This window comes from Hirundo rustica, chromosome 38, assembly GCF_015227805.2.
Source record: "Hirundo rustica isolate bHirRus1 chromosome 38, bHirRus1.pri.v3, whole genome shotgun sequence".
In the NCBI taxonomy this organism is placed as follows: domain Eukaryota; kingdom Metazoa; phylum Chordata; class Aves; order Passeriformes; family Hirundinidae; genus Hirundo; species Hirundo rustica.
Window position 1 is genome coordinate 132,560 of NC_080708.1, and position 21,104 is coordinate 153,663.

Consider the following 21,104-nt stretch of genomic DNA (forward strand, 5'->3'; position numbering starts at 1 on the left):
ACGCGTGACAGGCAGCGGCGGGGGCGGAGCGTTTATTGGGGACATCGGGGACATGGGGGGACATGGGGGACATGGAGGGACATGGGGGGACATTGGGAACGTAAGGGGACATCGGAGATGTGGGGGGCATTGGGGACATTGGGGACATGAGGGGACATGGGGGACATTGGGGGACATCAGGGGTTGGGGACGTGGGGGGATATTGGAGATGTGGGGGGCATTGGGGACATTGGGGGACATGAGGGGACATGAGGGGACATTGGGGACATGGGGGAACATTGGCGATGTAGGGGACATTGGGGAGACATTGGGGACATATGGGGACATTGGGGACATTGGGGAGACATTAAGGGACATGAGGGGACATGGGGGACATGGGAGGACATTGGGGAGACATTGAGGGACATGAGGGGACATTGGGGACAATTGGGGGACATGAGGGGACATTGGGGACATTGGGGGACATGAGGGGACATCGGGGACATGAGGGACCATTGGCGATGTGGGGGACACTGGGGACACTGGGGACATATGGGGACATTGGGGGACATGAGGGGACATTGGGGACATTGGGGACTGTGGGGAGGAGAGGGGGGAACTTGAGGGGACTCGGGGACCTGAGGGGGACACGGCGGGGAGGACAACGGGGAACTGGGGGACATGGGAGGACACGGGTGGCCCTCAGGTGTCACCCAGGTGTCACCCAGGTGTCCCTTGGGCTGTGCCCGTCTCGTCCCCGTCACTCTGGCCGAGCCTCCAGGGGGCGCTCCAGCTGCTGCAGCTCCTCTGCCAACCTGGGGGCGGGGACAGGGAAGGGGCGGGGCCTCGAGGGGGTCAGGTGACAGGGCCACACCTGTCCCACACCTGTCCCCAAGGGTCACACACCAAGGGTCACACACCTGTCCCTAAGGGTCACACCCCTGTCCTGGGAGTGTCACACCCCTGTCCCCAAGGGTCACACACCTGTCCCAAGTGTCACACACCTGTCTGAGGTGTCACACACCTGTCTGAGGTGTCACACACCTGTCCTGGGAGTGTCACACACCTGTCCCAGGTGTCACACACCTCTCCTGGGAGTGTCACACACCTGTCTGAGGTGTCACACACCTGTCCCAGGTGTCACACACCTGTCCCGGTGCCTCAGGCTCAGCTGCTGCTGGCCCAACTCCACCTCCAGCTGTTGCTTCGCCCTCTCCTGGTCCTGCTGCACCAATCGGCTGCGAGAACGGGAATTAGTGGGCGTGGCCAGGCCCCGAGGGGGCGTGGTCACCCCTGAGGGGGCGAGGCCGGAGCTGGGCACTCACCTGAGCACAGGTACCACCGGGCCCAGCTGCTCCTCGGTGTCCATCACACCGTGCTCTGCGTGAGGGGGGGACACAGTCAGCACAAGGGGACACACCTGGCTTTGGGGGGCGCTCAGGTGTCCTGGGGGGTCACTCAGGTGTCCTGGGGGGTCCTGGGGGGTCACTCAGGTGTCCTGGGGGGTCCTGGGGGGTCACTCAGGTGTCCTGGGGGGTCACTCAGGTGACAGGAGGGGCTCACCGCAGCTCAGCCACGTCTCCTCGATCTTCTCCAGGTGCACCAGTTCAGCCTCCAGGTGGGCTGGAGCCTGTGGGGGGACATGGGTGGGAGTGGGACACTGGGGAGGTGTGATCCCAGCGTGCGTGTGGGACCCCCAGGTGTGTTTGGGACCCCCAGGTGTGTGAGGCACCCCAGCCCGAGGCTCACGTGCGTGTAACGCAGGTGCTTGTGCTCCTCCATGATGGCCTCGAGCTGCTGGCAGTACTGCCACCTGGGGGAGAGGGGACACGGGGGTGACGCGGTGGTGACATGACCTGTGCGGGTCACCTGGTGCCACCCCCAGCCCCACCTGTGCCCCCCAGCCCCACCTGTGTCCCCTGCGCAGGTGTTTCAGCTGCTCCAGGTGCTGCTCTGTCCCTTCCAGGTCCTGGTGCTGCTCCAGGCAGAGCCCGCAGCACCTGCGGGGGTCAGGGGGCACAGGGTGCGTTCGGGAGGTGGGGTCAGAGGTCACGTGGGCACAGGTGACGTTGAGAAGGGTCGCAGGTGTCCCCACTCACCTCTGACCTTTGGCCTGCACCTCCTCCCTGTGCAGCCGCGCTCTCTGCAGTGACTCTGGGGGGGTCGCAGGGGTCAGGGGAGGGGTCAGAGGTTCAGGGGGCATCAGGGGAGGGTTTGGGGAGGGGGCTCAAAGGCCCCAGGGACCCCTGGGCTCACCCTGCACCTGCTGCCAGGGCACCTCCAGAGCCTCCTCGTGCTGCTCCACTGTGGGGAGGGGGAAGTGAGTTCAGACCCCCAGGGTCCCCACACACCCTCCAGAGACCCCACAGACCCCTCTGTGTGTCCCCAGCCATCCCAGTGTCCCCCTCCAGACCCCTCAGGGATCCCCCAGACCTCCCAGTGTCCCCCCCCCGCTCAGGTGACTCACGCTGCTCCAGGTGCTGGCGCAACCCCTCGCTGCATTCTTGCGCCTTCACCAGCCCCTGCGACGTGGCCTGACGGACTGCGGGACACGGTGGGACGGACAGAGGGACGTGTGGGACGCAGGGCGGACATGGCGGGGACACGGGGGGGGGGTTCCTCGCGCTCACCTTTCTGCATGCTGCGGACCTGCCTCAGCAGCACCTCCAACCGCTGGATCCCCCCGGGGGCACCTGAGGGGGGAACCGGGCAGGGCACGGGGACGCCGCGTCTCTCGGGGACACCTGGGAGCACCTTGTCCCTGGGGCGGGGGGACACGGGGACACACGGCGGCCTCGGGGGGTCTCGGCCGTAGAGCCCCTCGCTGCGTGGGTCCACGTCCATCACGGCAGCCTGGAGGGACATGGCGGAGGACACAGGGGACGATGATGGTGGGCACTGGCTAGTCCCCTCCTGTCGCCTTGTCATCCTCTTAATTCCCTTTTTCCTGCCCTCAACCCCACGTTTTCCCTCACATTTCACCATTTCGTCCGTCCTCCTTCTCTTTCCTCTCTCTTCCTCCCAGTTCCCCCCATTTCTGTCACCTCTTTCTTCCAGTTCCTGCCGCCTCTGTCCCTTCCATTTCTGCCCCTCCTTTCCCTCTCCAGTCCTCTCCCCTCTTCCTCCAATTTCTGCCACCAACACCCTCTTCCTGGTCCCCGCTTCACAATTTTCTGTCTTGTGTCCTTACACTTTGCCCCTTTTCATCCCCCATTTCCCCTCACCTTCTTTCTGCAGCCTTGTCAGCTCCTCTCCTTCCCATTCCCTCAGGTTTTCCTGCCTTTTTCCCCTCAGATTTTCCCACCTCCTTCCTCCCCTCACGTTTTCCCGCCCTTTTTCTCCCCCCTCACGTTTTCCCGCCCTTTTTCTCCCCTCACGTTTTCCCGCTTTTTTTCTCCCCTCACGTTTTCCCGCCCTTTTTCTCCCCTCACGTTTTCCCGCCCTTTTTCTCCCCTCACGTTTTCCCGCCCTTTTTCTCCCCCTCACGTTTTCCCGCCCTTTTTCCCCCCTCACGTTTTCCCACCCTTTTTCCCCCTCACATTTTCCTGCCTTTTTCCCCCCTCATGTTTTCCTGCTTTTTTCCCTAATCTTCCCCACTTTTTCCTGCCTCTTCCCCCTCACATTTTCACAAAACTTCCCTTCTATGTTCCCACTTTGTCACCTTCACATTTCCCCACTTTTCCCCCTCATGTTTTCCCACCCTTTTCCTCTCACATTTTCCCCTTTCCCCCCTCACATCCTCCCACCATTTCCCATCCACTCTTTGCCCTAATTTTCATCCCCTTTTCCAGCTGTTTTTGACCCTTGTTCACACCATCTTCTATCCTCTTTTCACCCTCAGCCTGTCACTCCTTCCAGCATACTCTTCCCTCTTCTCTGCTCCCTTTCCCATCTCTTTTTGCCCTTTCTTGCCACTTCTTCCAGCCTTTCCCATCACATTTCCCCACCGTTTCCCCGCCGATTTCCATCCCCTCACCCCTCTCTTTTCTGCCCCATTCCCCCTCTCTTTATTCCGCTCTTACCCACCTTTTCTTTCAGCTTTTCTCCCCGTTTTCTCTCTCCCGCGCTCCTCTCATTTTCTGTCCCGTTTTCCCCCCTTCCTTCCTCCCCTCACCGCTCGGGCCGTGTCCCCGCCATCCCCTCACCCCCCAGGACTCAGGACTCTCCCCGCGGGGGTCTCAACGTTTATTGTCAGCCCTCGGGCTCGGGCGCCTCGGGGCGCGGGGGCGCGGCGCAGAACGGCGCCGGGTAGCGGATGAAGAGCCAGTCCTCCTCCTTCTTGAGCCAGCGCAGCAGCTTGGTCAGCACGGCGATGGCGCCCGCCTTCGTCACCAGCGGGCTGAAGCAGCTGTACAGCTCGAACTTGCTGGTCACCTGTGGGGAGGGACGCCCGTCAACGCTGGGACAGACTGCCAGTGAGTGTCCTGTTAATTGGGGGATTTATGGATTGCACTGCCAGTGAGTGTCCTGTTAATTGGGGGATTTATTGATTGCACTGCCAGGGAGTGTCCTGTTAATTGGGGGATTTATGGATTGCACTGCCAGGGAGTGTCCTGTTAATTGGGGGATTTACTGATGGCACTGCCAGGGAGCATCTTATCAATGATGGGATTTACTGATGGCACTGCCAGGGAGCATCTTATCAATGATGGGATTTACTGATGGCACTGCCAGGGAGCATCTTATCAATGATGGGATTTACTGATGGCACTGCCAGTGAGTGTCCTGTTAATTGTGGGATTTACCGACGGCATTGACAGTAAGCACTCCGTTAATTGTGGGATTTACTGACAACACTGCCAGTGAGAATTCTGTTGTGGGATTTCCTGATCACACTGACTGAGCATCCTGTTAATTGTGGCATTTACTGATGGCACTGCCCGTGAGAATTCTGTTAATTGTGGGATTTACTAATTGCACTGCTAGTGAGCATCCCATTAATTGTGGGATTTACTGATCACACTGCCAATGAGCACCTCATTAATTATGGGATTTACTGATCGAACTGCCAGTGAGAATTCTGTTAATTGTGGGATTTACTGATGGCACTGCCAGTGAGAATTCTGTTGTGGATTTACTGATGGCACTGCCAGTGAGCGTCCCGTTAACTGTGGGATTTACTGAGGGCACTGCCAGTGAGTGTCCTGTTAACTGTGGGACTTGCTGATGGCACTGCCAGCGAGCACCTCATTAATTGTGGCATTTGCTGATGGCACTGCCAGCGAGCACCTCGTTAATGATGGGATTTACTGACCCAGGCCAGCAGCGTTTCCTTCTCAGCCACGTGGTAGAGCAGGCGCAGGGGCCGGTGCGGGCTGTGCACTCGGCCGTGCAGGTAGTGGTACAGGTCGAAGAGCCGGTGCTGCTCCTCCTCGCTGGTGTAGGGCTCCTCCAGCTCGGGGCTGCGGCCGGTCAGGGAGAGGGAGAACACGGGCATCAGGTGAACATCGTGGACACCCTCACCCTCTCAACCCTGCGCTGTTTTCCATCCCCCATCCCCGCACCTGGTGAACTGCGGCAGCTGCTGCATCTCTTCCGACCCTTCCAAGGGTTTGTAGAGGAAATGCCGGAGCTCCGGGGCTCCGGGCCGGGAGGGGCCGTACCCCGCTCCCCCTCTCACGGCCGCCGCCAGCTCGGCCAGCCACCCCTGAGCCCGCAGCGTGTCCTCCAGCTGCCGCCGGCACGCCGCCGCCGCGTAGAAACCCTCTCGCTCCGTGGACAGCAGGATCAGCCTCACCCCCTCCTCCTCCTCTTCCTCCTCCTCCTCCTCGCCCAGCCGCGCCGCGTAGGCGTAGAAATACCCATCGGGATTAAAGCGGGGCAAACACACGGGGGTCCACACCTCGCCGGCCCCAGCGCCGGCCCCGCCGCCCAGCAGGTTGAGCAGCAGGTGCAGATCGCTGGCGCACAGCCGCCCGCCCTCGGCCAGCGCCCGCTGCCGCGCCGCCGTCACCAAGCGGCCCCGGGCCGCCAGCACGGCCAGAGCGGGCGCGGGCCGAGCGGCGGCGGCGGCGCGGCGCAGAGCCCCGGACACGGCTCGGCGGAGCCCGCCGGGCAAAGGCAAGCAGCGAGCGGCCCCCAGCAACAACCGCCCGTCGGCCGCGGCTCCGCAGAGCAGCCGGTCCAGCACGGCTTCTGCTCCCGCGAGCAGCCGGCGCAGGTCGAAGCCGCGGCGGCGGGCGAAGACTCGGGCGATGCCGCCGCGGGTCAGCAGCGACAGGATCTGCTCGTGCACGAAGGCCAGCTCCCGCCGCAGCTGCGCCGCCGACTGCCGGGTGCGGGACACCGACACCAGCAGCAGCGGGCCGCGCTGCTCGAACACCAGCGTGCGGTCCTCTGCGGGCGACAGAAGAAGCGGGGGGGGGGGGGGACACGGAGGTCACGCACGGAGGGATGCGCCTGGGTGGGTGTCGGTTTGGGGGCGCGTGTGGTTGTTTTTGGAGTGGCCGTACCGAGGCAGGGTGGCAGGTGGGGGAAGAGGGGTTTTGGGAGGGTTGGTTGGACCTAGGCAGGATGTACCTGTGAGAATACCTGGCAGCCGTACCTGGTTTTGGGGGGTGGGACGCTGCGTTTGGAGGGGGCTGTTTTGAGCAGGGTATGGCCGCACCTGTGGGGCTGTTTCAGGGCTACCTGAGGGTGTGGCTGTGCAGGTTTGGGGTTACCCATGGGTGGGGCTGTGTAAATTCGGGGGCTCCATGTCCACCCCCCACCCCGGCCTCGCCGGCCCCGTACCGGAGCAGATGGCGCGGATGGCGTTGCCGCCGCTCTGGATGAAGGACACCAGGGCCATCATGACGCCCATGGTGGCCGCCAGCGCCTCCTCGTTGCCGTGCCGGGAGTAGATCGGCTTCCCGGCCTCGCTGAGCACGAACACGTGCTTGCGCCGCGCTCGCCAGCCCGCGGCCGCCACGTCCTCGTCCGCGCCGCGCCGCCCGCCCGGGCCCGACGTGGCCGCCGCCGCCGTCACTGCCGCCGTCACCTCCTCCTCTTCCTCGCCGGGGTGACACACCGGGGATGTCACTGCTGCCGTCACCTCCTCCTCTTCCTCCTCAGGTTGATTCCCTGGGGATGTCACTGTTGCTGTCACCTCCTCTTCCTCACCAGGGTGACTCCCTGGGGATGTCACTGCTGCTGTCACCTCCTCCTCTTCCTCCTCACGGTGACTCCCTGGGGATGTCACTGCTGCTGTCACCTCCTCCTCTTCCTCCTCACGGTGACTCCCTGGGGATGTCACCGCTGCTGTCACCTCCTCCTCTTCCTCACCAGGGTGACTCCCTGGGGATGTCACTGCTGCTGTCACCTCCTCTTCCTCACCGGGGCGACTCCCTGGGGATGTCACTGCTGCTGTCACCTCCTCTTCCTCACTGGGGCGACATCCCGGGGATGTCACCGCTGCTGTCACCGCTGTGGTCACCTCCTCCTCATCCCCAAGTGGGGGACACCCCAGGGATGTCACCGCTGTTGTCACCTCCTCCTCACTGGGATGACAGCCCCGGGATGTTGTGGCTGCTTCTGCTGTCACTGCTGCCACCACATCCTCGTCCCTGCCACCTTGAGGTGTCACTGCCACCTCCTTTTCCTCACTGCGGTGGCACCCCAGGGACATTGCGGCTGTCACCGCTGCTGCCACCTGCGTGTCCTCCTCCTCCTCCTCCTCGCCAGCAGGGTGACACACGGACGATGTCATGGCTGCCGCTGCTGTCACATCTTCCTCCCCATTGTCCCCGCCGTGGTGACAGCTCGGGGACGCCGTGCCCGCTGCCCTCACTGGGTCCATCTCTGCCACACCTGTGACCAGCAGGGGGCGCCGGGGCGGTGCCCGCGCACCCGAACGGCCCCGCCCTGCCCCACCCTGCCCTCACCAAGGGTGGGGTCGGGGGTCCTGGGCGCTGCCACCTGTAGGTGAGGTGGGGTGGGGTCACTGTGGGCGTGGCTTCACAGGCCCCACCCAGTCCACCCCAGCCCCGGTGGTCTTCCCCTAGGCCACGCCCACCGACACCAAGCCACGCCCCCACAGAAACTCACCCCGCCACACCCCGCACGTGCGTCTCAGGCCACGCCCCCACCAGAGCTAAGCCCCGCCCCGAATAAGTTTAACCCCGCCCCCTCACAATCCCCCCGCCCTCCGGCGCGATCGCCCCCCCCGGCCGCCCCCTCCCCTCCAGGCCCCGCCCCCTCATTGACCACACCCCAACAATGCCCGCCCCCCTTTGGCCCCGCCCCTGTTCTGTCCCCGCCCCGCGCGCGCTCACCGGCCGCGCTCCCGCTCCCCGCCGCCACCGCCGCTTCCGGGGCCGCCGCGCCGCGCGCCCCGTGACGTCACCGCGCCGCCACATCCGCCAATCACCGCGCGGCGCGGGGGGATAGGGGAACGGCCGCCGCGCGCCGACCAATCGGCGGGCGAGGGGCGGGGCCTCGGGAGGGACGCCTCTTTCGGCGGGTTCTCCCTCATGACTCCCTGTGACGTCACGCGAGGGATGGGGGGGGGAGGCAGCCTCGTGCCGAGGGGCGGGGCCAGAGAGACTCCTATAGGGGCTATAGGACCCAAGCCCACAGGGGCCATAGGGGGACCCCTGAATGTCTCTGGGGGCACCCCAGGGTGCTGTGTGACCCCTCCTCCACGGCCCCATGGGGCCTTTAGGGCCTCCCAGATGAGCTATCGGAGCCACAGCCACAGCAGCGGTGCTTTAGGGGACGCCTGAAGTTCTATACGCACCCCTGAAGAGCTTTAGGGGACCCATGCAGAGACTGTAGGTTCCTTAAGGACGCCCCAAATCTCTGCAGCGGCTCCGGGGGGTGCCCACAGAGACTCTGTAGGGTCTATAGAGCCCCCCAGGACACGCTGCAGGGGAAATGGGGGACCCCAAGAAGCCCCACAGAGCCCCTAAACAGCCCTTCCAGCATTTATAGGAACCCCCGACTCCCCCAGGAGCCCCCCCAAAAAGTGCCACAGGGAATTTCCAGGGGAGCTTCAGGCCCCTACCTCGGGTGCAGCCCAGGGGCAGGGCTCCAGCCATGGGGCGGAGCCTGGGGGGGTCTGAAAACCCCCCAGGTCCCCTCCGTGCCCCACACACCTTGAGCCCCCTCTGTCCTCCCCCAGCACCCCGATGGCACCTCCGCCGCCCCCCGGCCACCTCAGCCTGGCCCGCGGGGTCCAGGTGAGAGGAGGGACCCAAGGGACTGGCGGGGGAGAAACACAGCCCGGAGCTCAGGGGGCCGCGGGGCATCCGGGGCGGGGTGGGGGCCCAAAGGCGGCCGCAGCACTTCCTGCCCCCGGAAAGGGGAAGTGAAAGAAGGGACCCGACCGGCCGGGGGGGGCACCCCAACAGCTCAGGGGGGACGCGGGAGCTCCGGCAGCCCCCATTTTGGGGAGCCGCAGGTGACCCCCCGCCCCTGCCTCCCCAGCCACCCTTGTACCAAGACGCCGTGGCCCGCCGCGCTCTGCGGCCCGCGCTGCTCAGGTGAGTACTGGCCAGCGGGGACAGGTGAGCCAGGCCGGGTGACCCGGCCAGGTGTCCCCTGCCCCTCCCCTGCCCCTCTCCCAGGAGCGTTTCGGTGCCGGCCGAGCCCCCCGCGCCCCCCTCCATGGACGTCACCTACGCCGTGGTCAACAAGCCCCGCCGGGGGGGCGTGGCCGCGGGGAGAGGCCCCTCCCCCTTGGGCGGTGACCACGCCTCCTTCGGACGAGACTCCGCCCCCTCGGGCACGTGCTCGCTGCCGGGCAGCCCCGTGCGCCGCCCCTCCCCCAGCCCGGCAGGTGAGAGGGGAGGGGTTTGGGGGGGGGTCCCAGGTGTTTGGGGGGGGTCAGGGGTCTCCAGGGCCACAATTCTGACCCTGTCCCCCCACCCCCAGGTTCCCCCAGACCCACTGATGGCGCCTACGAGGTCGTGACCCCCCCCGCGGACCCCAGCAGCGGCCCCACCCTCGGTGAGCGTGGGGGTCTCTGGGGTCCTGGGGGGGTCTCGGTGTTCAGGGGGGTTCGAGGGGGGGGTCGCTATTGTCCAGCCCCCCCCTTCACTGACCCCCTGCTCCCCCCACTCAGGGTTTAACTTCCGCATCGGGAAGCCCAAGGGGCCGCGGGACCCCCCGGCCGAGTGGTCCCAGGTATGAGGGGGGGCGAACCCCAGAGCCCCCCCATAGAGGAGAACCCGGCCGCTCCTCCCAGAGCCTGACATACAGAAAAAAACATTTATTATAACAAATAAAAAAACGATTCTGAGAGACCCAGGCGCGCCGCGGGGGGGGTGCAGCTGCCGAGGGGGTCTCAGGTCTCCAGGTGGGTCACACCTGGGGGGGTTCTCCAGGTGCTGGGGGGGTCCTGGGGGGGCTCAGGTGGCGCTGAGCAGGCGGCGCTTGGGGGCCGTGGCCGTGTACGGGTGCCAGCGCCACTCCACGTCGGCGGCGTCCCCCTGCTCCAGGGTCCCCAGGCGGATCAGATAGGCTGGGGGGGGACACGAGGAGGGCGAGTTGGGACATTTGGGGACACAGGGGGACTCTTTTAGAGCTCTTGGGGACAGTGGGGGACACTCACGCCTCAGCTGGAACCGGGGTCCCACCTCCTCCAGCTCCACCGTCCGCCCCCGGCGCCGGTACACGTGGTTCCTGTGGGGAGGGGGGGGGTCAGCGGGGCCCACCGGGTGAGGGGGGGTCCGGCCGTGTCCCCGCGTCCCCCCGGGCGTCACCCACCGCACTAAGATGACGTCATCCTCGTTGGCGAAGGTCACCACGCGGCGGCTGTCGGGGCGGGGAACGGGGAACAGGTGCTTCAGGATGCTCCCCACCTAAAGCCGGGGTGGGGGGACAGCGATGGGGTCACCCCACCCCCGGGACCCCCCCGTGTCCCTCCCCAGCGTCCCCATTTCCTCCCACACGTGCCCCCAGTTCCCCCCCCCGTATCCCCTCACAGCCCCCCGAGCGCGTGTCCCCCTCTGTCCCCCTCTGTCCCCCTCTGTCCCCGCCGCGTTCCCCACGCCCCCCCGGCCGTACCCTTTTTCCCAGGGTGGAGTCCAGGCGCAGCAGCAGCAGGTGGGGGGCGGCCAGCGGGGCCCCCCCGAGCCCCCCGACCTCCTGGCGCAGCACGGCCCCGCTCAGGGTGAAATGGGCCGTGGGGCCGTGGGGCAGGTGGGACACGGTCAGCCCGTCTGGGGGTGGGATCGGTCAGGACACGCCCCTCACGCAGGCCACACCCCCTTGGGATTGACCACACCCACTGCCCTAAAATATAACCCCGTATTCCCTCCGAGCTGAGACCCCAAAAAGGGACTCTTAAATCAGGGGTCAGGTGGGGAGAGTCCCAAACTGGGGGAGACGGAGGGGAAATCAGGGGCAGGGTGGGGAGAGGGACCCCCAAATCAGGGGGCAGGGTGGGGAGATGGACCCCCAAATCAGGGGGCAGGGTGGGGAGATGGACCCCTCAAATTCGGGCAGAGGGACCCCCAAATCAGGGGGCAGGGTGGGCAGATGGACCCCCAAATCAGGGGAGAGGATAGGGTGAGTGACCCCCAAACCAGGGGGCAGGGTGGGGAGACGGACCCCTCAAATTCAGGCAGAGGGACCCCCCCAAATCAGGAGGAGAGAGTGGGGAAAGGGACTCCCAAACTGGGGGAGAGGGCAGGCTGAGTGTCCCCCAAATCAGGGGCAGGGTGGGACCCCCAAATCTCCCCCCCGCAGCGGTCGCCCCGGTAGCGGCGGGCCGCACTGACCGGGCCGCCCGCGCGTCTCGTGCAGCACCAGCAGGTCGGTGACGCCCGCGGCCCGGCAGGCGCCCACCAGAGCGCCCAGCTCGGCGCGGCCCCGGTTCATCCGGCGAGCGCCCGGCAGCAGCAGGCACAGCTCCTGGGGACGCGGGGACGCGGGGTCAGCGGGGACGCGCCTGCCGCGCCCCCTCGGTGTCACCCGGCGTCCCCCCAGTCGCTCCCCCCCCTCCGTGTCCTCAAGGCTGCGTCCACCCCAGCACAGGGTGACAATGATGCACCCGCGCCTGGCCCCGCCCTTCTCCCCAATTTGGGGTCACTGGGAGCCACGCCCGCATTCAGGCCACACCCACAAAGACCCCCCCCACTCCTGTTTCACCCCCCCTGCACTGCCCCCCCAAGGGGTGGAGCCAAACAAGCCCCTCCCACTGCCCAGCCACACCCACCCAAACCCCACCCTGACTAAGGCCATGCCCCCATGGGTGGGGTCAAGGTGCTCAGACTTGGGCTGTGCCCACCTCAGAGCCACACCCAAAGAGCCACACCCACCAAAGAGGCGCACCCTGTCACACCCACCCGAGCCACACCCAAAGAGCCACACCCACCCTGAGACACACCCAGACACACCCACCAAAGAGGCACACCCTGTCACACCCACCCGAGCCACACCCAAAGAGCCACACCCACCCTGAGACACACCCAGACACACACTGTCACACCCACCCTGAGACACACCGTCACACCCACCTGAGCCACACCCACCCGAGCCACACCCACCCTGAGACACACCCTGACACACCCACCCTGAGACACACCCTGACACACCCACCCAAGCCACACCCAAAGAGCCACACCCACCCTGAGACACACCCTGACACACCCACCCTGAGACACACCCTGACACACCCACCCAAGCCACACCCAAAGAGCCACACCCACCCTGAGACACACCCACACACACCCACCCCAGAGCCCCACCCAAGTCGGGCCACGCCCGAAACTGTCCACTCCGCGCCTTGCCCGAATTTGGCCCCACCTAGCACAGGCCATGCCCAAACCTGACCACACCCAGCTCAGGCCACACCCAAACCCTGCCACGCCCACCCTGAGGCCCACCCAGCTCAGGCCACACCCAAACCCTGCCACGCCCACCTTGGCAAAGAGCCGCAGGCGGGCGCTGGGGTCACGGGAAGTCGTCACCATCACCTTGGGGGGCTCCAGCCCTGCCCACCTGTACTCGTCATCCTGGCTGTCACCTGTCCCTGGGGGCGGGGCTTTGTCAGGCCACACCCACCCAGGGGTCAGCTGGGGTCGATTCAGTGGCTGGGTTTTGGGGGATTTTGGGGGGAGACGCATTTAATTCCAATTTTGAGAAATTCACGGCTCATTGCGAGGGGAGTGAGGCCCCGACTGTGGGTGCTGGCGTAACCCCCCCCCCACAGATTTTGGGGTGAATTTAATCTAACCTGGGGAATCCAAAAACCCACACGTAATTCAGGGAAACGTGAGCCTGGAGCCAGACTCATTCTTTAGTTCATTTCTGAGCTGCCTCCCTCCCGTTGCAGCATTCCCATCTCCTCGTTTCGGGGTCCAGCTCGCCATTCAGGGGTCTTGCCCGTCCTTCACCCCTGGGTTTGGAGGTTCCAATCTCCCCTAGGTTGGGGGTCCCTCTCCCCACCCTGCCCCCCGATTTGGGGGTCCCTTTCTCACCCCCCGGTGCCTCGAAGTCGAACTCGAGCTCCTTCTGCAGGGCCAACGCCTCGTGCCGCAGCTCCGTGGGCAGCAGCCGATTCTCTGGGGAAGGGGAGAGAAACGGGGGGCTCGGACAGGACCCCCGACCCCACCCCTAAATAAAGCCCCCAGCCCCAAATAAACCCCAGCACCCCCGGTCTCCCCTGTTACCTCCTCTTTAACAACTCAAAATACCTCCCAACCCCCTTAAACTCCTCTCTATCCTCCGAAGTTCTCCCAAACGCCTCCAAATCTCCTTTGCTGCCCCAACCCCCTTTTCACGCTCCCACAATCTCTTCTAACGCCCCTCAACTCCTCCCAAACCTCCTGTAACCCCCCCCCAAATTCCTCCCGGCCCCTTTTTAACCCTCTCCCTGCCCTTTTCCCCCTCTCCCGTCCCGTCCCCGTGTCCCGGTACCGTCGAGCGCCCGCCGCAGGCTCTCCCTGCGCTCCCGCTGCCGCTGCTGCTGCTGCTCCCTCGCCCGGCGCTGCAGGTACTCCCGGCGCTCCCGGGCCTGGCGCCGCAGCTGCGACACGGGGACAGACGGAGGTGACACCGGCGGTGACACACGGGGGGATGCGGGGGACATGGGGAGGTGAGAGGATGGGGGACACGGCGGGGGCGCTGAGGGGGGACTGGAGGAGGCAGCGAAGGATGGGGGACGGCGGTGACATTGGGGGACGGCGGATAAAGAGTGAGGGACACACGGGGGGCGTGTGGGGATACGGGGAGGGGGGCAGCGCCCGGGGTGGGGGACACGGAGAGGTGAGAGGATGGACAGAGGGGCCACGTAGGAGGAGGTCGGAGGCGTCCTTGAGGGATGGGGGACACCGAAGGACACGGGGGGACACTGGGGGGACACGAGACCCCCAAACCCCCCGCACGCCCCTCACCATGGCCGCTCCGCTCCGCGCTGCTCCTCACACGCCGGCACCTCCCAGCACCGCCGCCTCCCATTGGCCGAACGCCGGCGGACCAATGGGAACGCGCGGTGCTCCCGGAAAGGGACGGGAAAAGCTGCGCCCTCACTCAAAATGGCGGCCGGGTCGGCCTCACCTCACCGCCCCTCCTGCCCTCAGACAGGTCCCCGCCCCCCGGGTGAGGGAGCGCGCTGATTGGTCGAGAGGTGCCGGGACGGGCTGCGATTGGACGAGGCGGAGCCTTGTCTGAGGCCGCAGTGAGGGCGGCGATGGACGGTGAGGGTGGGCCGGGGACTCCGGGGGTGTTTTGAGGGGGTCTCTAAGGGAACTGGGAGTGATTTTAGGGGTCTTTGGAGGACCGGGGATGTTGTGGGGGGTGTTTCCGGGTGTTTTGGGGGCGTCTCCAGGACACCGGGGTGGTTTTGGGATGGCTTTGGGGGTCTCCTGGAACCTGAGGATGTTTGGGGTGTTTCCGGGGCCTGAGGGTATTTGGGGGGTCTCTGAGGGTCTGGGGGGTCTCCGGGAACACGGGTGACACCGTGGGGACGCCGGTGGGTGTGGGGGAGCCCCTGGGGTCCCCCCGGGTGTCGATGCGGGGTCCGGAGCCGTGTCCCCCCGCCAGGGTCGCTGTCGCTGTCCCTGGACGCGGCCGCGCTGGAGGTGATGGAGGCGCTGGAGCTGCTGCAGCAGCGGCGGGAGCAGCTGGAGCAGCACCTGCGGCAGGTGAGGGGACACAATGGGGACTGAATGGGGACACGGAGGGGACACAGCGGGGACGGGGAGGGGACACAATGGGGACACAGCGGGGACAGGGAGGGGACGCAATGGGGACACGCCACCCCTCACAGGGACACGCGTGAGGAGGTGCCACCAGCGCCAGGGACACACCTGGCAGGTGTCACCCACTACAGGTGTGTGCCAACTCCACGGGGATGCACCTGGGGACAGACCCCTGATGTGGGGATGTGGCTGGGGACATGTCACCTATCCTGGGACACATGGGGAGGACGTGTCACCCACTGTGGGGACACAAAGGGACGCGCCACGGCGCCATGTGCACCCCATGTCCCCAAGGCTGCTTGTGACTTCTGTCCCTGTGTCACCCTGGGTGACTGTCCCTGACCCCGTGTCCGTCTGTCACCCGCAATGTCCCCCTGTGTCCCTCCAGGGCTGGCTGTCCTTGTCCTGTGTCCCCCACAGGGGTGGCTGTCCCTGTGCAGTGTCCCCAATGTCCCCAATGTCCCCACAGGGGTGGCTGTCCCTGTGCAGTGTCCCCAATGTCCCCAGTGTCCCCGCAGGGGTGGCTGTCCCTGTGCAGTGTCCCCAATGTCCCCTCAGGGGTGGCTGTCCCTGTGCAGTGTCCCCAATGTCCCCAATGTCCCCGCAGGGGTGGCTGTCCCTGTGCAGTGTCCCCAATGTCCCCTCAGGGGTGGCTGTCCCTGTGCAGTGTCCCCAATGTCCCCAATGTCCCCGCAGGGGTGGCTGTCCCTGTGCAGTGTCCCCAATGTCCCCAATGTCCCCTCAGGGGTGGCTGTCCCTGTGCAGTGTCCCCAATGTCCCCAATGTCCCCTCAGGGGTGGCTGTCCCTGTGCAGTGTCCCCAATGTCCCCAATGTCCCCGCAGGGGTGGCTGTCCCTGTGCAGTGTCCCCAATGTCCCCGCAGGGGTGGCTGTCCCTGTGCAGTGTCCCCAATGTCCCCTCAGGGGTGGCTGTCCCTGTGCAGTGTCCCCAATGTCCCCAATGTCCCCTCGGGGGTGGCTGTCCCTGTGCAGTGTCCCCAGTGTCCCCAATGTCCCCACAGGGGTGGCTGTCCCTGTGCAGTGTCCCCAATGTCCCCGCAGGGGTGGCTGTCCCTGTGCAGTGTCCCCAATGTCCCCAATGTCCCTGCAGGGGTGGCTGTCCCTGTGCAGTGTCCCCAATGTCCCCAATGTCCCCGCAGGGGTGGCTGTCCCTGGCTCAGGCCCGTTACTCCCTGGGTTGTCACCGCGTCTCGTCCCTGCAGTACGGGGCCACCATGGTGCCCCGAGTCCGTGTGTGCCACAGGTGGGGGGACATCGGGGACAGGGACATCGGGGGGACAGTGGGGGGTGACAGGGACACAGGGAGGGACAGTGGGACACTGGGGACACACTGGGAGGGTGACAGGACACAGGGAGGGACACTGGGGACACACTGGGAGGGTGACAGGACACAGGGGGACACTGAGGATGCACTGGGGGACACGCAAAGGGGTGTCCCCAGTTTGGGGAGGTGACACAGGAGTGACACCCATGTCCCCTATCATTGGGGTGCAGGGCAGGGGGGTGACAGGGGGGTGCTGGGATGTCCCTGTGGTGGCAAAGGGACAGCAGGACACGGTGGTGACGCTGTCCCCGCTGTGTCACCCCCAGGCAGGACCCCGAGGGACGCCCCCACTTTGAGGAGGTGCCTGGAACAGGGGGGGACCCCGAGGACCCCGACCCCCAGCAGGGGGGCGGTGACGGTGAGGGGGGGCTGGGGGGTCCCTGGGGGTCCCCAGTGGGTGGTGGGGACAGACTGGGGGTTCTGGGGATGTCACCCATGGGTGCTGGGGAGGAATGAGGGGGGCCTTTGTGGGTGCTGGGGGGTTCTGAGGGGCCCTGGGGGTTCCTCAGTTGTTTTTGGGGGGGTCTCTGACCTTTCTCTCTCCCCCTCAGGGCTGCGGCAGCGCCGGGGAGCCCCTGAGAAAGGGGGGACCCCCACCCGGCCCCCCCCAGACCCCCTGGGCTGGTTTGGGGTCCTGGTGCCCCCCAGCCTGCGACAGGCACAGGGCAGCTTCCAGAGGGGTGAGCACTGGGGGGAACTGGGAGGAAATGGAGGGAACTGGGGAGCCCCAAAAAACAGCTGGGGTCCCCAAAACCGGGGAGGGCCTAGAGGTCACGACCCCTGTGACGTCCTTGGTGTCCCCTGTCCCCAGGGGTGACACTGGCCGTGGAGGTGGCCGAGCTCCAGGCCACCATGGAAGCGGCGGCAGCCCGGTACCGGCAACTCCTGCGGCAGAAACGTCACCGGGACGGGGACAGCGGGGACAGCGGGGACAGCCAGACCCCCACGGGAACCCCTGGGGACACCCAGACCCCCACGGGAACCCCTGGGGACACCGAGGGGGACACGGTGACCTCAGTGACTGCGTGAATGAACTCCGAGGAGGAGGAGGAGGAGGAGGAGACCTCTGCAGGTGACACACGGGGACACAGGTGACACGGGGCTGTGCTGACCCTTCACAGGTGGCACAGATGCCACCACGGACACAGTGTCCCCAAGGCCTGCAGGTGACACTGAGGGCTCCGCAGGTGACACCGAGCCCTGCACGTGACTGAGGGGAGTCCCCCGTGTCCCCACCTCCAATAAAGCCACCGTGGTGTCCCTGACTTGTCACCGTCATGGTGCCACCGCGGGGTCATTTGTCACTGCTGTCATGTGCCATCACGGCCAATGCCACCGCAGGGTCATTTGTCACCTCTGTCATGTGCCAGCTGTGCCAGTGGCACCATGGCCAGTGCCACCGCAGGGTCGTTTGTCACCGCTGTCATGTGCCAACTGTGCCAGTGCCACCATGGGGTCATTTGTCACCGCTGTCATGTGCCAATTGTGCCAGTGGCACCATGGCCAGTGCCACCACAGGGTCATTTGTCACCGCTGTCATGTGCCAACTGTGCCAGTGGCACCATGGCCAGTGCCACCGCAGGGTCATTTGTCACCGCTGTCATGTGCCAACTGTGCCAGTGGCACCATGGCCAGTGCCACCACAGGGTCATTTGTCACCGCTGTCACATGCTGCCTGTGCCAGTGGCACCATGGCCAGTGCCACCGCAGGGTCATTTGTCACCGCTGTCACGTGCCACCATGGCCCGTGGGTCACTGCTGTCCCGTGCCGGCACCACGTGACTCAGACACGCCCCCTTTTTGCCAAGGTCTATGTTTATTGGGCGGGACCCTGGCCCCGCCCCCAGGCCCCGCCCCCACCCAGGGGCGGGGCCGACACAACAACGACTATGGGGGAGGGGCGGGGCGTGACGGGGGCGTGGCCTGTGCGGGGGGCGGGGCCGGGCGGAGGGGCGGGGCGGCGGCGCGCCCCCTAGCGGATGGTGTAGCGCACATAGGGCACCTCGATGTCGGCGTCGCTGTCGTCGTTGCAGCACAGCTCGAACACCAGGGCCTTGACGTGGCGGCCCAGCTTCTTCTTGGACACCCGCGTCACGATCTCCGTCATCCTGCGGGGACAGGGGACACGGGGTATGGTCACTGCGTCACCCTGAGGGGACATGGGACACGGGGGGACACGGGGTATGGTCACTGCGTCACGCTGAGGGGACAGGGGACACGGGGCATGGTCACTGTGTCACCCTGAGGGGAGATGGGGACACAGGGTATGGTCACTGTGTCACCCTGAGCGGACATGGGACACGGGGCATGGTCACTGTGTCACCCTGAGGGGAGATGGGGACACAGGGTATGGTCACTGTGTCACCCTGAGCGGACATGGGACACGGGGGGACACGGGGTATGGTCACTGCATCACCCTGAGGGGACAGGGGACACGGGGTATGGTCACTGCGTCATCCCAAGGGGACAGGGGACACAGTGGGACATGGGGTACAGTGGCACAGTCTCTGTCATCAGGGACAGTGGGTGACATGGCAGTGACACGTGGCACGGATCATCCTATGGGGACAGGAGGGGACACAGCGAGTGCCAGGGCGCACACAGGGAGGGGACACGGCCACGCCCTGTCCCCACCCCTGGGATGTGTCCCCCCAGCACAGGACCGCGTTCTTGTCCCCAGGACATGCCCCTGTCCTCCCTCCCACCCTCCTGTCCCATCCCCTACCACGGACCCCACCCGTGTCCCCAGTGTCCCCACTGTCCCCCCAACGTCACCCCTGTGTCTCCAATGTCCCCAGTGTCCCCCCAGTGTCCCCCCAGTGTCCCCCCAGTGTCCCCAGCCCTACGGTTGGTCGTGGCGCTCGCGCAGTTTCGCCGCCGGCATGAAGAAGGAGTAGAGCATGGACACGCCCTGGGACAGCATCGTGATCTCCAGCCGGTGCTCCTTCTGTGGGGACACGGGGGGACACGGGGGGGACACGGGGTCAGCGGGGCTCGGGGACATCGGCCACCACGGGAGCCCCATGGCCTTGGGGACATCGGCCACCACGGGGCACCCACGGGAGCCCCATGGCCTTGGGGACATCGGCCACTCTGGGGGTCAGCGGGGCTCGGGGACATCGGCCACCACAGGGGCTCGGCCCTTCCTCCTTTCCCAGCGCTCCCCTCTTGGTTGGGGTCCCGCAGTTGTCCCCCTGCCCCCCTCCCAGTCCCTCCCAGTCCCTCCCAGTCCATCCCAGTCCATCCCAGTACCTTGAAGTAGGCGAGGAACTGGCGCAGCGTCATCTCCTGCCCGTCGGGCTGCAGCCCCTGCACCTCGAACCGGTCCCACAGCGTCCACTCCACCTCGTAGTACTGGGGACACAGGGGACGCTCGGAGACACCGCGGGGACCCCAAATCCCCTCTGGGAGCGACCCCAAATCCCCTCTGGGAATGACCCCCAGCCCCACTGTGACCCCAAATCCCCTCCGGCAGTGACCCCCAGCCCCACTGCGACCCCAAATCCCCTCTGGGAGCATCCCCTAGCCCCAGTGACCCCAAATCCCCTGTGGGAGCATCCCCTAGCCCCACTGTGACCCCAAATCCCCTCTGGGAGCGACCCCAAATCCCCTCTGGGAGCGACCCCCAGTCCCACTGTGACCCCAAATCCCCTCTGGGAGCATCCCCCAGCCCCACTGCGACCCCAAATCCCCTCTGGGAGCATCCCCCAGCCCCACTGTGACCCCAAATCCCCTCTGGGAGCGACCCCAAATCCCCTCTGGGAGTGACCCCCAGCCCCACTGTGACCCCAAATCCCCTCCGGCAGTGACCCCCAGCCCCACTGCGACCCCAAATCCCCTCTGGGAGTGACCCCCAGTCCCACTGTGACCCCAAATCCCCTCCAGCAGTGACCCCCAGCCCCACTGCGACCCCAAATCCCCTCTGGGAGCGACCCCAAATCCCCTCTGGGAGTGACCCCCAGCCCCACTGCGACCCCAAATCCCCTCTGGGAGCATCCCCCAGCCCCACTGTGACCCCAAATCCCCTCTGGGAGCATCCCCCAGCCCCACTGTGACCCCAAATCCCCTCTGGGAGCGACCCCAAATCCCCTCTGGGAGCATCCCCCAGCCCCACTGCGACCCCAAATCCCCTCTGCCCGTGCCCCCAGCCCCACTGCGACCCCAAATCCCCTCTGCCCGTGCCCCCAGCCCCGCTGCGACCCCGCGCCCCCCCGGGTGCCCACCTTGTTGCGGGGGCAGGCCAGGGGCTCGGAGAAGCCCACGAAGGGCAGCGCCAGGTTGAGGAAGGCGTTTTTGTAGGAGCTGAGCCGGCGGTGCCCCTGCACCAGCTTGAAGAGCTCCAGGCACGCCAGCCCCACCACGGCCGCCGTGGTGGTGGCGATGGCCGGGATGATCTTGCCCGCGATCAGTTTGCTCTGGGGACACGAGAAAACGGGGGTTAGGGGTTGGGGAGATGGCCCCAAAAACCAGCCTGAGGATCCCGGAGCCCCCCCAGGGCCCCACAGCCATCCTGGGATCGGTAGGGGCTCTGTGGGTGCCCCACACATCCCAGAATAAGCTCTGGAACGCCCCACAGAACCCCAAAAAGCACCTCATAAAGCCCCATAATCCCGTAACATCCCAGAGTACCCCTCAGCACCCGTAACAGCCCAAAAA

At 65.9% G+C, this 21,104-nt stretch overlaps 6 protein-coding genes across 8 annotated transcripts in view; 2 read left to right on the top strand and 4 right to left on the bottom strand.

Moving 5' to 3' along the window:
- Positions 1-175: 175 nt before the first annotated feature.
- On the bottom strand, positions 176-4,135 carry LOC120748215 (uncharacterized). Its single transcript, XM_040054322.2, has 11 exons — positions 4,125-4,135; positions 2,610-2,832; positions 2,447-2,521; positions 2,236-2,283; positions 2,079-2,133; positions 1,890-1,979; positions 1,729-1,792; positions 1,543-1,609; positions 1,305-1,359; positions 1,128-1,217; positions 176-794 (listed from the first exon to the last, which is right to left on the bottom strand). Exons 2-11 carry the CDS (start codon positions 2,821-2,823, stop codon positions 740-742), a joined length of 813 nt encoding a protein of 270 aa, XP_039910256.2. The 5' UTR covers positions 2,824-2,832; positions 4,125-4,135; the 3' UTR covers positions 176-739.
- A 1-nt stretch (position 4,136) lies between these two features.
- On the bottom strand, positions 4,137-8,271 carry LOC120748214 (vacuolar fusion protein MON1 homolog B-like). 2 transcript variants are annotated; one of them, XM_058420777.1, is made up of 6 exons: positions 8,232-8,271; positions 7,294-7,875; positions 6,712-7,200; positions 5,484-6,315; positions 5,234-5,381; positions 4,137-4,353 (listed from the first exon to the last, which is right to left on the bottom strand). In XM_058420777.1, the coding sequence occupies exons 2-6, from the start codon at positions 7,754-7,756 to the stop codon at positions 4,171-4,173; spliced, it is 2,115 nt and encodes a 704-aa protein (XP_058276760.1). In that variant the 5' UTR covers positions 7,757-7,875; positions 8,232-8,271; the 3' UTR covers positions 4,137-4,170. The 2 variants fall into 2 exon arrangements, with proteins under 2 accessions (XP_058276760.1, XP_039910253.1); XM_040054319.2 differs by having other exon boundaries at positions 6,712-7,875.
- Positions 4,348-10,193, top strand: LOC120748217 (tyrosine-protein phosphatase non-receptor type 18-like). Its single transcript, XM_040054324.1, has 5 exons — positions 4,348-4,394; positions 9,385-9,440; positions 9,525-9,736; positions 9,832-9,906; positions 10,022-10,193. The coding sequence occupies exons 3-5, from the start codon at positions 9,565-9,567 to the stop codon at positions 10,087-10,089; spliced, it is 315 nt and encodes a 104-aa protein (XP_039910258.1). The 5' UTR covers positions 4,348-4,394; positions 9,385-9,440; positions 9,525-9,564; the 3' UTR covers positions 10,090-10,193.
- On the bottom strand, positions 10,159-14,328 carry IMP4 (IMP U3 small nucleolar ribonucleoprotein 4). The gene is made up of 9 exons (XM_040054323.2): positions 14,298-14,328; positions 13,822-13,930; positions 13,383-13,466; positions 12,825-12,934; positions 11,682-11,814; positions 10,966-11,120; positions 10,666-10,760; positions 10,511-10,581; positions 10,159-10,420 (listed from the first exon to the last, which is right to left on the bottom strand). Exons 1-9 carry the CDS (start codon positions 14,298-14,300, stop codon positions 10,308-10,310), a joined length of 873 nt encoding a protein of 290 aa, XP_039910257.1. The 5' UTR covers positions 14,301-14,328; the 3' UTR covers positions 10,159-10,307.
- Positions 14,329-14,573: 245 nt separating this feature from the next.
- CCDC115 (coiled-coil domain containing 115) lies at positions 14,574-17,797 on the top strand. Of its 2 annotated transcripts, XM_040054313.2 has the most exons (6): positions 14,574-14,600; positions 14,947-15,047; positions 16,264-16,367; positions 16,715-16,806; positions 17,000-17,128; positions 17,260-17,797. In XM_040054313.2, exons 1-6 carry the CDS (start codon positions 14,594-14,596, stop codon positions 17,475-17,477), a joined length of 651 nt encoding a protein of 216 aa, XP_039910247.1. In that variant the 5' UTR covers positions 14,574-14,593; the 3' UTR covers positions 17,478-17,797. The 2 variants fall into 2 exon arrangements, with proteins under 2 accessions (XP_039910247.1, XP_039910248.1); XM_040054314.2 differs by lacking the exon at positions 17,000-17,128.
- A 563-nt stretch (positions 17,798-18,360) lies between these two features.
- UBA1 (ubiquitin like modifier activating enzyme 1) overlaps positions 18,361-21,104 on the bottom strand; it is a 28,423-nt gene continuing 25,679 nt past the window's right edge. The window contains exons 23-26 of the mRNA XM_040054315.2: positions 20,672-20,863; positions 19,701-19,802; positions 19,295-19,395; positions 18,361-18,556 (exon numbers count right to left, since the gene is read on the bottom strand). Coding sequence (XP_039910249.1) covers positions 18,421-18,556; positions 19,295-19,395; positions 19,701-19,802; positions 20,672-20,863 — 531 coding nt within the window. The 3' untranslated portion in view covers positions 18,361-18,420. The remainder of the gene's footprint in view (positions 18,557-19,294; positions 19,396-19,700; positions 19,803-20,671; positions 20,864-21,104) is intronic.

Coding starts and splice junctions, on each gene's coding strand:
- LOC120748214 (XM_040054319.2), bottom strand. CDS start 7,756: ATGGACCCAGTGAGGGCAGCGGGCACGGCGTCCCCGAGCTGTCACCAC. Junction 5,382..5,483: donor CAGCTGCCGCAGTTCACCAG/GTGCGGGGATGG, acceptor GACCGGCCGCAG/CCCCGAGCTGGAGGAGCCCT. Junction 4,354..5,233: donor AGGAAACGCTGCTGGCCTGG/GTCAGTAAATCC, acceptor CCCTCCCCACAG/GTGACCAGCAAGTTCGAGCT.
- LOC120748215 (XM_040054322.2), bottom strand. CDS start 2,823: ATGGACGTGGACCCACGCAGCGAGGGGCTCTACGGCCGAGACCCCCCG. Junction 2,284..2,446: donor GCGCCAGCACCTGGAGCAGC/GTGAGTCACCTG, acceptor CCCTCCCCACAG/TGGAGCAGCACGAGGAGGCT. Junction 795..1,127: donor AGCCTGAGGCACCGGGACAG/GTGTGTGACACC, acceptor CCCCGCCCCCAG/GTTGGCAGAGGAGCTGCAGC.
- CCDC115 (XM_040054313.2), top strand. Junction 16,368..16,714: donor CGAGTCCGTGTGTGCCACAG/GTGGGGGGACAT, acceptor TGTCACCCCCAG/GCAGGACCCCGAGGGACGCC. Junction 17,129..17,259: donor ACAGGGCAGCTTCCAGAGGG/GTGAGCACTGGG, acceptor CCCTGTCCCCAG/GGGTGACACTGGCCGTGGAG.
- IMP4 (XM_040054323.2), bottom strand. Junction 10,582..10,665: donor GATGACGTCATCTTAGTGCG/GTGGGTGACGCC, acceptor CCCTCCCCACAG/GAACCACGTGTACCGGCGCC. Junction 10,421..10,510: donor ACCCCGGTTCCAGCTGAGGC/GTGAGTGTCCCC, acceptor GTCCCCCCCCAG/CCTATCTGATCCGCCTGGGG.
- LOC120748217 (XM_040054324.1), top strand. CDS start 9,565: ATGGACGTCACCTACGCCGTGGTCAACAAGCCCCGCCGGGGGGGCGTG. Junction 9,737..9,831: donor CCCCTCCCCCAGCCCGGCAG/GTGAGAGGGGAG, acceptor CCCCACCCCCAG/GTTCCCCCAGACCCACTGAT. Junction 9,907..10,021: donor CAGCAGCGGCCCCACCCTCG/GTGAGCGTGGGG, acceptor CCCCCCACTCAG/GGTTTAACTTCCGCATCGGG.